The sequence below is a fragment of the Zingiber officinale genome, chromosome 3A (assembly GCF_018446385.1).
Source record: "Zingiber officinale cultivar Zhangliang chromosome 3A, Zo_v1.1, whole genome shotgun sequence".
NCBI classification, from domain to species: Eukaryota; Viridiplantae; Streptophyta; class Magnoliopsida; order Zingiberales; family Zingiberaceae; genus Zingiber; species Zingiber officinale.
The window spans coordinates 37,393,161-37,409,857 of record NC_055990.1 but is presented as its reverse complement, the minus strand read 5'-3'; the positions used below and the strand labels follow the sequence as shown (position 1 = coordinate 37,409,857).

Below are 16,697 nucleotides of genomic sequence, written 5' to 3'. Positions count from 1 at the left end.
TTCATTTGGAAAAAAATATTTGTTCCTAAGTTATGAATATGTTCACTATTAATTGTTATTATTTTTGTTAGTTTTAAATATATAATTTTTATTTTGATCTATATTTTTATATTTTTAGAATTTTTACAAATAATAACTCCTAAAATTTATAACTAAAAATAAAAAAAAGATTATAAACATATTAAAAAATTATTAAAAAATAAAACTGATAAAAAAATTGATAAAAAAACTGATTAACAAAAAAAAATAAAATCAATAAAAAATAAAACTTGAAAAAAAATACCAGTATTATGAAAAAATAATAAATAAAATTAATTAAAAAAATAAAGCTAAATAAAATTTATATAAAATAAAAAAAATTAAGTATTGATAAAAAATAATAAACAAAATTGATTAAAAAAATAAAACTAAATAAAATTTATATAAAATTGTAAAAATAAAGTATTGATTAAAAAATAATAAATAAAATTGATTAAAAATAAAATTAAATAAAAATTAAATAAAATTTGAAAAAATATCGTATTGATAAAAAAATAATAAATTAAATTAATTAAAAAACAAAACTAAATAAAATTAAAAATATACAAATATGAGAGCTATTTTTAAATACAATTAATTTAAAAAATAAAACTAAATGAAAAATAAATAAAATTAAAAAGAGAGAGAGAGAAGAGGTGGGAGGGGGAAAGCAGCTCTCAATATAAGCATGACTTTGAAATTTAATTATTATTTCTCGATGATTGATAAATTTAATATAAATATATTAAAATAACACGATTTATACACGACTCTAAATGAATCAAATATTTAAAAGTATTCTAAATAATTTTAGTAAAGATTGTAATAAATAAATATAATGTAATTTTTAAAATTTTTAGAAATGGCCGGTGGTACTTTTGTGAGGTAGGTGGTTTATGTGGACGACAGACGTACGGGCAAGACCAAGATCCAGAATATTCGCTGTGGGTGCCACTGCTCTCTTTAATTGATCCAGGCGGATGTTTCTCGAACGAAACGATCACGACGCCGATTTAACTCATGACTCGGTTGCCATTCTCGGCCACGCGATGGCATGGCCCACCAAGCTGCTTCGTGGAGTTCTTGTAACCGATCCGGCTTTGCTTCCTTCGGGTATTTATTCGCGGTTTATCGTTCAATTTGAAAAGTGGATCCTCTTGCTTGACATTTTTTTTGGGGTAAGGAATGAATGATTTTCAGCTCAAGTACATTAATTTGTTTTTTCTTCGCTTTTTATTTTCCATTTAACGTTGATTTTCCCGTCGGAAATAGATGTGCTGCATTGTATTCGTCTCTAGATCATGGATTGGAGAATCGAGGATTTGATTTCCGGCGCGTTTAATTATTTGTTCATAGCGGTGACGACTGAACCGGGACGTCATTAATTTGCAGAAGGGAGCTGCAGCTAGCCATGGTGGTTGTCAACGTACGGCGGTCGACGATGGTGAGGCCGGCGGAAGCGACGCCGCAGCGACGGCTGTGGATCTCCAACGTGGATCAGGTGGCGCATCGTCACCACACGATGAGCGTGTTCTTCTACCGGACGGATGGGTCGGCGAACTTCTTTGACGCGGCGGTGCTGCGCGATGCGCTGGCCCGGGTGCTGGTGCCCTTCTATCCCATGGCTGGGCGGTTGGCTCGCGGTGAGGACGGCCGGATCGTGATCGACTGCAACGGCGAGGGAGCGCTGTTTGTGGAGGCAGATGCGGAGGCGACGGTGGACGATTTCGGTGACTGCGCACCCACCGAAGAGATGGAGCAGCTCGTCCCGAAGCCAAACGCAGACTACACCGGCGGCATCTCTGCTTTCCCGCTGTTGATCATCCAGGTGTTTCCCGTCTTTCTTCTGAGTTCTTTTAATTTGTGGCAGTTCAAAATAAGAGCTGAATAGATAACTAAAAACAGAACATACCGTACTTGGCACTGATTCGTTACTAATTAACAGTGGACTAAATATAACTTCAATTGACTTTAATTATCAAGCACTTTTAGGAATGTTTGACGAGCAAAAAGTATTGGATAAATCTATAGAACTCAAAATTTAATATAGAGAGAGGTAATTGTCAAATACTTTGAGGTGCTTGATAATTTACATAAAATATTAATTAAACCATAAATATTGTTATATATATATATATATATAGTGTGCGACTGTGCATGCGCACAGAAAATCACCCGATTTTTTTTTATTTTTTTATTTTTTTAATATTTTTAATTAAAAAAATTAACATTTCCGTATATAAATTTCTAATACATTAATATATCTCCTCAACATATTACAATACTCAATAAATACTTAAATTTATTTTATTTTAAATTTTTTTAAAACCAAATAGTATAACCTAATTGGGAAGCCTGAACTCTAATAATAAAATCTAAAAAAAATAGCTTAAAAATTATAACTCAAAGTCTGAACTCTAGAAATAAAATTTTTAAAAAATATTTTAATAAATTTTTTTAATTCAAATTTTTTTTAAAAAAAAACGAGTGATATCCTGCGCGCACAGTCGCGCACTGTGCGGGCGCGTAAGATATCAAAATCTTTTATATATACTAGTGTCATCGTGTATATATATATATATATATATATATATATACCCTTAGGTTGCACATCTCATGAGAATTTTAACTGTGCCTCAAGGAAATGTATGTCCTGCGTCCTGTGAGGATGGTGGATGACCACTTTTATATATATATATATATATATATATATATATATATATATATATATATATATATATATATATATATATATATATATATATATATATATATATATATGAAAGGGGTGGAGTCCCGCTGTGAAGATGATGGATAACCACTGATATATGGAACGTACCTTATCAATCCCTATATATCTATAGTCTGATATTTTACTTATTTGGTAAGACTTTTTCTGTGAGCCTGTAATTTTTTATTTTTTAAAAAAATTCTTTAACTTTAATACCATCATCCAAATCTTAAATCATAAAATTAAACCCTAAATTCTAAACCTTAGACTATACTAATTGTAGATTTTTATCGAATCAATGCATGCACAGGTCACGCGCTTCAAGTGCGGCGGTGCAGCCCTGGGATTCGGCACGCAGCATCACGTCGTCGACGGCTTCTCTGCCCTTCACTTGATAAACTCCTGGTCCGACATCGCCCGCGGCGTCGGAATCACTGTCCAGCCATTCTTTGATCGGACCCTCCTCCGCGCTCGCCACCCACCTAGCCCCTCTTTTGATCACGTCGAGTACCAGCCCCCTCCTTCCATGAACACTTCTGCCGCCGCCGTTGAAGTCAACTCGGCCGGAGTAGTTCCAAGCTCAGTCGTTGCTGTCCGCGTATTCAAATTCACCAGAGAACAGCTTAACCTCCTCAAGGCCAAAGCTCCCTCGGGCGGCAGCTACAGCACGTATGTCCTCATCGCGGCCCACGTTTGGCGGTGCGCGTGCATAGCGCGCGGTCTCCCGCCTGACCAGATGACCAGGATGTACATTGTAACCAATGGCCGGAAGCGAATCCAACCGCCGCTTCCGCAGGGCTACTTTGGGAACGTGATCTTCGCGGCGACGCCTATTGCAGCAGCGGGGGAGGTGGTCTCTCCAGAAGGCGGCCTTTCCCCGGCGGCCAAGACGATCCAGGAGGCTATACTGAGGGTGGACGCCGGCTACATGCAGTCGGCGTTGGACTACCTGGAGATGCAGCCAAATCTGGAGGCTCTGGTGAAGGGCCCGCACACATACAGATGCCCAAACCTCGGGCTCATCAGCTGGGTGGGCCTGCCGATCTACGACGCCGACTTCGGTTGGGGCCGGCCAGTTTTCTTGGCCCCGGGCCGCATCGGCTACGAGGGCAAGGCGTTCGTCCTCCCAAGCGCCGCCGGGGATAGTGGCCTCTTGGTCGCCATCTCCTTGCAGCCTGATCACATGGTGAAGTTCCAGGAGTTCATCTATGATATCTAAGCCTTTCGGATTGCTGTGTTGGAATTTAAGTTCATGCTTTCGTGCGCGTGATATTGTTGTGTGAGAATGTTTTACATATTTTTATCTTAAAAATTAAAGTGTGAAAAAGTAGGGAGAATACAAATAAATATATATTGTTTGATGCGGTGGATATAAGAGGTTACATGTGGCTGAGTTAGGTCAATTAGGGGTGGAAGTCAGACCAATTTCTCATAATCCTCCGACTCGATCAATCCAACTCTGTTGATTCAAGTAACTAGATTCCTTCGATGTGGTCCATTAGACTTTTCTAACTCGAGTCAACCCGATTATTCCGGCTCAGTTTACCAAACTACAACAACTCGGTCATCAGAGTCCTTCATCTCAGTCATCCTTGGTTGTGACTCATATCCTACGTGGCTTATCGGACCATTGTTCTTTAAGTATGTGAGTAACGTAGTCGTTACTCTCGGAAGATGTGGGCTCGTTTTTCCTAAATAACAAGGGTAATGTAGCCATTACTCCCGGAAGACATGCGCAATGTAGCTGTTTCACTCAGAAGATGTGGGCAAACACATGGATAATGTGTTGGATATATGTGAATGGAGAAGAGTTGGAAGAGACATGAAGCTCCATTATGAATGAGACTTTAGTCTCACTTTGGGAGTTTCAAGACATATCGGTTGCTTTATATTGATTTACATGTATTGACGATGTGAACAAATGCATGGAGAGATGCTCTCTCTCATACGTGGGTGCGCAAGGAGGGTGTAAATTTAGGGTCCGGATTGCACTAAACCAAGTTGACTCGTGTGCAAGCACGACCTGTGCGCCTTGAATGTTGGACCGGTCGGGACAAAATTTGTCTAAGTGAAACAACTAACATTTTGCCATATAAACTTTTTACTGCTTATTTAAGGGTGTAACGAATACAATAAATTAAATATTAATGCAGTGAGTGAAACGTTGGCGTTTCATAGTTGGCGAATAATGATCATTAAACGATCTTTAACGTTGCCCATCATCTCTTGCTCGCGCGGAGCGCTCGTGATAGTAGTCAGGTACCTCTCAGTTCGCCGTGACCATCATTGCTTGGTGGGAATCATAGTTCACCATTGTAGATGACCCAAGGAAATCTCGAAGCACAGTCGGAAGTGGGGCGAATCTGTTTCAAGGAAATTGCGACTATCTTGTAGGCTTCGTTTTATTTGCCCACCCGAATTCTGAATTCACTCGGCCACTAGCTCGCTTGGCCTCTACGTTCATTCGATTGCATGCCCATCCAGCCGTAGCTCGTTCAACCTCTTCTTTGCTCGGTTGCACGCTCATTTAGCCTTAGCTTGCTCAATAAGTTCGCTCAGTCGCTGGCCCAGTTCGCCCGAAAGCTTGCTTTCACGCTTGCTCAGCAGCTCGGTCAGTTCTCTCGGCCGCTCGCTCAATTCGTTCAGCCGCTCGCCCAGTTCACTCAACCACTTATTCTCTTGCTCACTCGGCTGCTCGGTCACTTGGTTTGCGACTTAGCCGCTTACTCGCCCGGTCAGTCGCTCGCCCAGTCGCTCACTCAATCAACTCTACCAGTTTGCTCGACTGATCACATGCTCAGTCCGCTTAACTAAACACTCATTTGCTCGGCCATTCGCTCGCTCGACCTCTTTGTCTGCTCGACCTCAAGCTAGTCCGGCTGCACACTCACTCGGCCGCTCACTCGCCCGACTGCTTGCTCGGTCTGCTCGGTCGGTCACTTGCTCTACCTACTCGGCACTGTGCAATTTACGTTCAACACTTGGTAGAAACTAGCTCTTGCTGGCAGCCTGAGACTATCTGCTCAGGTCATTTTGACAAATAAGTTGAATTTAATTTAGTGTATTTAAATTCAGCTAATTCTCAAAATCTCTAGCAATAGATTGTTTTGTCCAACATTCTTGAAACAGACTCAATTCTGTTAAGATGGCCACAGAATAAAGTATTGGGGTGCAACAAACTCAACACATGAAGGTTCCCTCCACCCTGATTGGAACTGTGCCAATCAATCACGGGGAAAAGCTAGGGAAGTTCATGTTGGGACCCTTGGCGGTCGGCAAGAGGAGGTGAATTGCCTGAAAAAGAAAATAATACCTTTCCTGTTCTTTCAACTCTAATTAAAAGCAACAATAATGATAAATTAAAATAACGACTAGAAAGAAGAGACACAGGGTTTGCTGAGTTACAACCTAAATGGTTGTTAATCTAAGGCAAGTGAAAACGCAATAAAAATCTCATTCGTTGAAGGCGGAGAAGCCTCTTACATTCGTTGAAAAGCTCAAACAGTTGCCAGGAAAGTATTACTAGAGTTGATACTGAAGTTGTATTATATTTCCTAAGTTCAAGGGTCTTTTTCTAGCCCCTGGAAAAACTTATCTGAGGTTGGAAGTCACCTCTAACAAGCTGGAAGACGCCTCCAGCGAGGTGCCAAAGGATAAAGTTTTATCCCTTAGCAACGGTAAAATCAACCTGGTCGAAGGCACCTTCCATAGGGCAGGAAGGCACATTCGTACTGTTCATCAAAGGCACCTTCCAACCATGGAAGGCGCCTTCCACAGTGAGGCACGGGGGGCACCTTCAACTCCCTTTGAAGGCGCCTCCAGCAGCATTTACAGCCATCTTTTGCTCTTCTGTTGCTCCAATCACCTGGGTGATTTCGGTCAACCGGAATAGGGCTCATCCGAACTCATTTTTTGGATTTCTCCTTGAGAAGGCTTCTGCTATGAGTTTTCATCCCTCGAAATGTCATGCACGTCCTTCTCGTCCACCAATGTATTCTTCCGCAGCACCTCGTCCCTCGGATGCACCGAGTCCGTCGACTCCCTTCCCGTGTCATCCTTCTCACTAGCTGCGTCTTCTGCTCGACTTCTTGTGTTCCTAAGCTCCTGCACATTTAAACACAAGGATCAAACACAACAGGACCTAACTTAACTGGTTGATCATATCAAAACTATCACAGGGTTCCAACAATCTCTCCCTTTTTGATGTGCATCAATCGAAATTCAAGTTAGGGTAAAAATAATGCAATAAATATTGTAAAGAAATTGCAACATTAAGTATATTGTTATAAAATGAGTTAGCAAAATTCAAAATGAGTTAGCAAAATTCAAAATTTGCAAAATTTAAAAATTTAAAAATCTCCCCTTAAACTTGTACTTGTACTCATTCCTCCCCCTTTGATCACATCAAAAAATAGGAAAAATATCGTAAGAAGTTTAAAAAAAAATTTAAAGAAATTTTAAGCGACTTAAAAAATTTCATAACAGTGAAAAATTTTAAACTTGTTAAATGATTATAATAGTAAATCGTTTAATAGTTAGTCAATTAAACATTAAATTTAATAATTGGCTTCCAGGCTATGGCAAGGCACTTGTCCTTCTTGGATATTGTAACAACAATCACTTTCTTAGACAAAGTATTTTAAAGAAATTAATATTTAATTTCCTTTCTGACATTTAACCCCTTTAAAAATTAAAAGAAAATTTTAGTCTAAACATGACTTTGGAATCCAATATAGGCTCTTATCTACTGGATTAATTAGAAATTATGGAGATATATAACTTCTGGGGATCTTTCTAATTTGACCCCTGTGAAATCGTAAATACTAGTTTAGCCTACCATAATTTCTAATTTTTTATTTTTGAAAGTTTCTTAGTTTCAAACATGCATGTTCTTTTTTCAAACTTTCGATTTGCATTTTCAATTTATCATTTTCTAATTTTAAATTGTCAAACAAGTCTAAGGGACATGTCTTTGCTAAGTTTAATTTTAACTTAGCATTTGCTTTTTCTAATTTTACTAAGTCTTTGGAAAGTATCTTAATAAAATTAAAAGACTACTTGCACGTACCTCACTTACCTCATGTTCCGATGCTCCCCCTTCATCGCAGCTTTCTTCTGATGATCCTCCCTCTTTATTATGCTCATCTCTGAGATGCTTTCATCTGCTATTTGATGATTTGCCATTAGGGCTAGTCCAGAGAAGGCCTCGATCTTGGATTCAGAGGATGATGATTCATCCCATGCGACCTTCAAGTTCTTGTGCTTTGGTCTGTTGCCCTTGTCTTTCTCCTTCTTCTTTAGTATAGGGCATTCATCTTTAATGTGCCCTTCCTCTTGGCAGTTCTAGTATCGGAACTTTCTTTTACTCCAAAAGTGCTTCTTTGCTTGTGACTTATTAAATTTATTAGATTTAATGTATTTATTAAATTTTTGTACCATTAGAGCCGCTTAGTCTTCATCAATTTGTTAGGGTGTATACTAAAAGGCTAACTTTTGTATAAACATTTATAAGAATCACATTGGTCAAATGTCTACATTTATGCTAAGTGTAGTTGTCCATTTAATTTATATTGTAGATAATATGGTGTGAGGTGACGCACAGAAGATCATGTTATCACTTCCTTATAAATTATAAATAGTAGCTCACAACCAAGATAGAATGAGACAAACCATTGGAGTGGTTGTAGTGTAATTTAGTATTAGTTTATCTTGACTATAAAATTACACTAGTACGCTATGAGTGTATTGAGCAGGACTATTTGAGGTAGTTTCTTTTTATAGTGACTACATAAAAGAACAAAACCTCTGTTATTATGGAAGTACGTACTCTTAATCATGATATAATAACAAGCACGTATACTTAATATTTATTTTTTTAATTTATCAAAGGGTGCAATTTGTTAGGATCGGTTGAGCTAGAGGGGGGAGGGGGGTGAATGACTCACTTCGTTTTCTTGATCAATTTAATCTTTCACAGTGGACACTTGAAAGCAATGCTAACTCTTGTATTTACTTGGTATCCACCTCCTCAAGGAGGTGACTAGTCCAAGGATCCACACCACCCTCACCCTTCCACTATCAAACTTCTCCTTCTCGGAATAACACCGAAGGTGGAAAAACCTTACAAGACTTACAACTCTCCCTCTCCAAGAGAAAAAGATCACACCCACTACAATAAAGAAGAAAGAAAAGATTACAAACTTGAAATACTTCTTCCTTGCAGCGTGAAACTTGAAAACGTGGCGAGATCGAGAGCTTGAACTTCAAACCCTTGAGAGGTCTTGAGCACTTCAAAGATTGATCACACAAGGCCAATAGAACAGTGTTTTTCTCTAGGATAATCATGCTCCTTTTCCTTCCAGCTTTTTAAACGTCGTGAAAACTAGCCGTTTCTCACATAATCGTCATCGTGAATCGATTGGGTTTATATCTCAATCGATTCACAAGTATCCGTTGGAAGTCATCGCGTTAAGATCAACGGTGTAGATTATTTCGTTGAGCTTCAATTGATTGGGGCAGTGCTTGAATCGATTCAGACACTCCCTCGTGAAATGTAGAATCGCAGTGGCTCTATGAATCGATCGGTCGATCAATTTAGTGACTTTAATCGATCGGCTGATTGATTCAGGAGGTTTCTGTGCTTCGCACAGAGGCTTCCTGGATCAATCGCTCGATCGATTGGTTTACCCCGATCGATCGGTTGATCGATCCAGAAGCATTCTGTGCTTCGCGCAGAAGCTTCCCGATCGATCGGTCGATCGATTGGCTCTCTTCCAATCGATCGGCTGATCGATCCAGAGGCATTCTGCCTCACAGCCATGTCTAAATCGATTTACCAATCAATTTCTGATATGTGAATTAACATACATCCAACCTTCTGACCGGCAGGAACTTCTCTTGCTAAGAATCCGGTCCTCAACCTTCTTGGACTTCTCTTGCCTTGCATCCGGTCTTCTGACCTGCAAGGACTCTTTTGCCAAGAATCCGGTCCTCAACCTTCTTGGACTTCTCTTGCCTTGCATCCGGTCTTTTGACCTGCAAGGACTCTTTTGCCAAGAACCCGGTCCTCAACCTTCTTGGACTTCTCTTGCCTTGCATCCGATCTTCTGACCTGCAAGGACTCTTTTTCCAAGAACCCGGTCCTCAACCTTCTTGGACTTCTCTTGCCTTGCATCCGATCTTCCGACCTGCAAGGACTTCTCTTGCAAACTCACAATGCATGTTAGATCCAACATATTAATCTAAACTTAAATAATTGTCAACACATTGAAACTTCTAGTGCAAGGGCATGATTGCACCAACATAATTTAGTTCGTTAAATCAATAGGCCGGATAAGTTGGGAAATAATATTATTTATATGGTGTGTTGTTGATTATAGAATGAAACTGCATCCTAGTAATCTAGGTTGATGATGTCCCCTTGAGGAGCTCATAAGGATTGTCATATAAACCCTACAGGTAGACTTAGTCCGACATGACAATAAAGTTGAGTAGTACTACTTTTGGAGTTAGATATTAATTAAGTGAGTTGTCAGTAACTCATTTAATTAGTTGACATTCAATATCTTAAACATAGGGAGATTAATTCACTCATAATAAGAAAGAGCCCATAATGTAATTTGAGATTGGTGTGGTAGTTCAATAATAACTCTTTAGTGGTATGAGTTATTATTGATGAACTTGAGTTGGGTGTTCGGGGCGAACACAGGAAGCTCAAGCTCATCGGGAGATCAAAATCAATTTCTCCTCTCGGTCCCTATTGTAGCCTCTATAAAGCCTTGTATCAACAAAGTCCACTTCTTACCCAAGTAATGGGCCGGACACATCCTTGCTTGGAGCAAGGGGGCAGGCCAAGCATTATTTTGGAGCTCATGTAGCGGTCGGCCAAGCCATGCTTGGTGACCAAGCATGGGGCCGGCTATAGGTAAAGGAAAAAGGAAGTTTTGTTTAAAACAAAATTTTGTTAAAATCTTTTCTTATTTGTATTTATCTACAATGGTTAAAAGAGAGATTTTATTTTGTTAAAATCTTTCCTTTTATTGTTAAAAGAAAATTTTAATTTCCTTTTATAGTCATCCTCATGGTTTTAAAAGTTTAAAATCTTTCCTTTTATAGCTATCTACAAAAGATTAAAAAGAGATTTTAATTTTGCTAAAATCTTTCCTTATTTGTAGCTATCTTAATGTTTAAAAGAGAGATTTTAATTTTTGATAAAACTTTTCTTTTTTTGTAACCATGATTTTAAAAGGAGAAGTTTTAATTAATCTTTCCTTTTTTATAGTTGTCTACATGTTTTAAAAAAGAGAGATTAATTTTAAAATATTCCTTTATTGCCATATACAATAGGAAATTTAGAAAAGAAAGATTTTAATTGTTGTTAAAATTTTCTTTTTTAAATGGGAGGCCACAAATAAGGAAGTTTTAATTATGTTTAAAATTTTCCTTTTTTGCCGTGACCAAGGATTATAAAAAAGAGGTAAAGGGTGGCTTATGGTAGGTGAATTGATCTCTCTTAGCTCCTCTCTTTTCCTTGGTGTGGCCGACCCTTGCTTCTCATCTTCCTCCTTGGGTTCTTTCTCTTGTGGCCGGCGACACCCTTTCTTCATCCTCCCTTTCTTCTCTCTAGGGCTGACACCTCATCTACTCATAGTGGTCGGAGCTTGGAGAAGAAGAAGAAAAGGAGAAGGAGCACATAAGTGGCCGATTGCTTGGAGGAGAAGAAAAGGAAGAAAATTTCTTATTTTGGCATCCCTTGATGGCTCGAGAGTTTTGGAGGAGAAGAAGTGGTTCAAGTGGATTCCATCTTGGTAGATCGTCACCTACACGACGTCCAAGAGGAGGAGAGGAATACAACAGAAGATCAAGAGATCTTTAAGCTATAAAGAAAGGTATAACTAGTTATTTCTTTCCGTATCATAACTAGATCATGTTCTTTGTATAGATCTTGAAAACCCAAATATAAGAGGCTATCAATTTTAAATTATCATTTTTGTTATCGATTTTATTTTTCGATTTCATGTTTCGATAATGTGTTTCTATTGAGGTCTCTATAGTTAAACCCAGTTTACTGTAAGAAGTTAAATATCTGATTTATTTGTGAGGCTTTGTCTAGTAAGTGGTGGATGATCCTATACCCAAGAAGGCCTAGTACCTCGCCATGTTTAACCTGGAAGCCGATCTTTGAAATAAATATTTGATTAACTTCTGTAATATGGTTTAACTTAGGAAGATTACATCGGTTAAACTTGGAGTAATGTTAAGTATCATTTCCAATCCAAGTTTAACTTTTGAAGGACAATTTGGATTAATAATGTTAAGCATCGTTTGCAATCCAAATTTAAGTTCAGTAGAGCACATGGGTAACTAGGATATTCTATGCTTGTACAAATTTTTTGTATAGGGAAACTAGGATGGTATTCCGAGTAGCAACCAACAATTAGTATCAGAGCTAGGTTTTAGTCTTTGTGTGTTTAGTTTTTAGTTTAATTATGCACATGTCATACATAATTTAGGCATGATAATAGTATGATGTGCAAATAGATTTACTCTGTGGTTACAAGCATCCTAGATCCAACTATTATGGCCATGTTGTGTTTGTGTGTGATTGGACTCTCGGACATGTCGAGTGCATTTTATGTGTGTGCATGATTGTAATATTAAATACAATAGGAGCTGTATTAGTTATTAGGATTTTACATTTTGTTCGATCTAGATTATATGTACATTCCTTCATGGAATATAGGATCGATCAATGTAAAATTTTATTTTTGTCGTGGATCATATCCTTGCGAGGCGTGGGACTATTTGAGGACCAGAGGCGCAACGGAAGAAGAAGCAAGATAAATGCGACAACTAGACCCGATGGTGGTGGCTAAAGATGGCCAGTGCCCTAATTTTATTTTCGGGATTACCGACGGAATCTAATTTCCGTCGGCGATTACCGACGGAACATAATTTCCGTCGGAGATTACCGAGGGAATATAATTTCCGTCGGGGATTACCGACAGAAATTAGATTCCATCGGTAATCCTGATATTTTGTAGTGTAATTTTATTTCAGGATTACCGACGAAAATTATATTCCGTCGGTAATCCCCGATGGAAATTATATTCCTTCGGTAATCTTGTTTTTTCCCCTAATAATAAATAGTTTCCGTCATTTTACTGATGGAAATTTAATTCCGCCGAAAAATAATACCGATGGAATTAAATTTTCGTCGGTATTATTCTCATTTTACTGACGGAAATTTAATTCCATCGGTAATATTTTTTGATGGAATTAAATTTTCATCGGTAAAATGATAAAAATTATTAAGATAGTAGGATTGCCGACAGAATCTAATTTCCGTCGACGATGACCAACAGAAATTAGATTCCGTCAGAGATTACCGATGGATATTAGATTTCGTCGGAGATTACCGATGGAATAATATTCCGTCAGTATATTCCGTTCGTAAACTTGATTATTTTTGTAGTGTCATGCCGTCAACTATGCCGCCTGTCGGGGACACTGGTCCCTAGGAAGATATTCCCAACTGCTCCTTTTGTCCGTTATTGGGCCGAGCGGGAGAGTCGCTCGGCCAGTCTGTCGTCCGGGTGATACCATGGTTGGGCCGAGCAGGAGAGCCGCTCGGCCTGTCCATTGTCTGGGCGATATCGTGGTCGGGCCGAGCATCCGCTCGGCCAATGGTCTGCTGTCCGGTTCCGTCCTGTCGAACGAGGGAGCCCTGCCTGCTTGGTCGGGTCCCACCCTCCATGTGGCGATGACCTTCTACAAGACGGGTCCCACCCTTACCACCGGATCATATATACTGTTCTTTATTGAGTGTTTAATATAGATAGATATGTTCATTAAAGACCAATATTTCGTAGTTATATAAGTCAAATTAATTGAAATCGAACAAATGCAGGTTAAATAAAGACCAAAATAGAACTACATAGTAGAGTAATTGTAGACAAAAATATTGCATAGTTTATGATGATCTAAATGACCACGTTATTATTAATGCGGTATTATAAGTCCCATGTAGCTTTTCCCAGATAGTTGGGGTATCAAACTTGTTATAGTTGTAAATATATATATTAGATTAAAATTATTTACAAGCATATGGTTCCATTTACTTTTCAATTTTCTGCATAAACAATTCTACTTAATATATTTTACTTTTGCATAATGATGATTCGCTGAAATTAAAGCATGCAACTTCTCAAGAAGATGAAGCATTCTAGATGTGATCTCGACGTCATCACTTACAATGGAATGCTGTCTTCCTTTTCTCGATATAATCTCTTTCATGATGCAATCATCCTGGAATTAGTGAATCCGCGGTTGAAACCAAATGTTGTAGCTATTGCAAGTGCATTGTTGACGATTTCAGGTTTGCAGCTCTCTTTTGCTGTAAGGAAATTCATGCTTAATCTTTCAGACATTGGTTGGAATCGGATCGTCAAATCTAAAATGCTTACTCTTTCAGACAACTCCGCGTTGGTTAGATTTCTAAGCCCTCTTTTTGCGGTTCCTATTGTAACCCTATTGGCTCTCGGCCTTCTCTACTTTGGATTTCCCACCGTGAGTACTTTCTATTTGCTGTCCCTTTGCTTGAGTTTGTGTTTTATGTATCATAAGACTTTGCTTGTTCTTGGCTTTTTTCATTTCAGTTCTATCAGGCTACTAATTGCATTGAAATTGGGCTTCCAACAATTATTCTCCTAGTGTTCTTTCTTTACGTGGCAAAAGGCGAAATCGTTCGCCTCCAGAGCCCCTGTCGCATTCGACCCAGGCCATCACGAGAGAGATAAATCACGACAACCGAGAAGGCAAGTGGTGGTGGGGTGAGTTGCACAAGGTCTAGGGATTTACGTCCCGACAGTCCTACGATTCGACCTTGTGACCTCATGTGATAAGCATGCCACCACTTATCATCTCGGATGACCCGTGGGGTTGTGGTTGCTATTGTTTGGTTGTATGCGGTTCTTCACGCTGCTTATTTTGGTTGCTATTGTTTGGTTGTATGCATATATTCTCACTATGGCCGGTGCCTACAAGAATCGACCTCTACAAACTCAACTTAGTTGTCAACCAGATGGTCTTATAGATGGTTCACGCTGGTACTGCAACTCTAACATGAAAATTTACCAAATATCCATTTTATTTCTTGCTACTTCAGTTGCCAGAGTTTGTGTGTCTGATACATTCATATTGGCATTGGATTATTTGTCTAATATGCTACTAGAATTTTGTTCTTTCTCTCTAGAGTTCTTGTATTGTTTTAGAATGTTATGAAGTGATGATAATAGTAATCATAATGAATGTTTCTTGTGTTTAGTACTCGGGTAAAGAGATTGTCTAGTATAAGCATTGAATTATTTATGTTAATATATTAATTATACTTTCTTCATATCCTTAAATTGACATTTACATGTGCATATCCTTGGAACCAGTACTAGAAAATATGGATGTTTTAGTTTCAAAGTTAGCCCATAGGATTTTTTTTACTCATGTAATTGTTTGGTCAATAGAAAATAGTACTTGATTTGGTCATCGATATTTGGTAAGCATTGCCAATTTTGAATAATCAGTGGATTAGCAATTTGCAAAATCTAACTGAATTATTCTCTTATTTGGCTCATCTGAATTTTATCGATTTCTTTGTATTCTTTTATTTATATAGTTAATTTTTGATTGAATAATTTTATATGATTTTGATACTTCATTTATGCAGGCGGAATAAAGTTCAAGGCTGACCAGGATGAGCCATCTCCATATGCTGCCATGCTTGCAGCACAGGATGCTGTACAAAGATGCAAGGTCTGACAATTAGCAGTTCTCTTATATTAGATATGCTTAATTTACTTTTTTGCTTTAGTTTTTGTTCTTCTCTCTTGTTGCTGTAGGAACTTAGAATTGCTGCTTTACACATTAAGTTACGTGCTACTGGGGGTAATAAGACCAAAACACTTGGTCCTAGTGCTTAATCTGCACTTAGAGTTCTTGCTCATGCTGGGGTGAAAGTTGGTCGCATTGGTGAGTTGAAACTTGGCAAACAATGGTTAATGCATCTAAGACCACATATCTGATGAGTAGGAAATTAAAGTATTGAAACTCTTTTGGTTAGGTGTTGTAATCCTTAAGTGTTCTTAAGCATCTGATGTGTAATTATTTTGTTACAAGTATTGTATATATATTTGTAAGGAAGGATCATTTAAAATGAGATGATATAAATTCGTACTTCATATTGCTACAGTGCGCTTGTATATATGGTTTTTTACAATTTTTGATATTACTATATGATGTATATTAAAAACACAACAGTAGTAAATTATTATCTAGACAATTATTTATTGTTCTCTAGTGTGTGTTGAGAAACGACAATGATTAAAAATACAAAATCATTAAAAATTATTGTCTAAGATCCAAAAAATAGTGGTAAATTGACGTATTGAGAAAGATAGGAAAGCTCAAAGACAACAGTTAAAAACTGTTATCTTTTTACTTGAAACACAATGATGAAAAATCGTTGTCATTTTAAGAAAATAATCATTGTCTTTTCACTTGAAACATAACGGTTCACTTGAAAGACAACAATTGATTACCATTGTATTTCAAGTGAAAAGACAATGGTTTTTAACCGTTGTCTTTGTATATATGAGTTTTTACAATTTTTGATATTACTATATGATGTATATTAAAAACACAACAGTAGTAAATTATTATCTAGACAATGATTTATTGTTCTCTAGTGTGTGTTGAGAAACGACAGTGATTAAAAATACAAAATCACTAAAAATTATTGTCTAAGATCCAAAAAATAGTGGTAAATTGACGTATTGAGAAAGATAGGGGAGCTCAAAGACAATAGTTAAAAACTGTTATCTTTTTACTTGAAACACAACGATGAAAAACCGTTGTCATTTTAAGAAAATAATCATTGTCTTTTCACTTGAAACAT

General features: G+C 37.8%; 1 protein-coding gene across 1 annotated transcript; it reads left to right on the top strand.

Annotated features, from left to right (window-relative positions):
* Positions 1-1,384: 1,384 nt before the first annotated feature.
* LOC122053672 (hydroxycinnamoyltransferase-like) lies at positions 1,385-4,078 on the top strand. The gene is made up of 2 exons (XM_042615670.1): positions 1,385-1,846; positions 3,060-4,078. Exons 1-2 carry the CDS (start codon positions 1,430-1,432, stop codon positions 3,966-3,968), a joined length of 1,326 nt encoding a protein of 441 aa, XP_042471604.1. The 5' UTR covers positions 1,385-1,429; the 3' UTR covers positions 3,969-4,078.
* Positions 4,079-16,697: the final 12,619 nt, after the last annotated feature.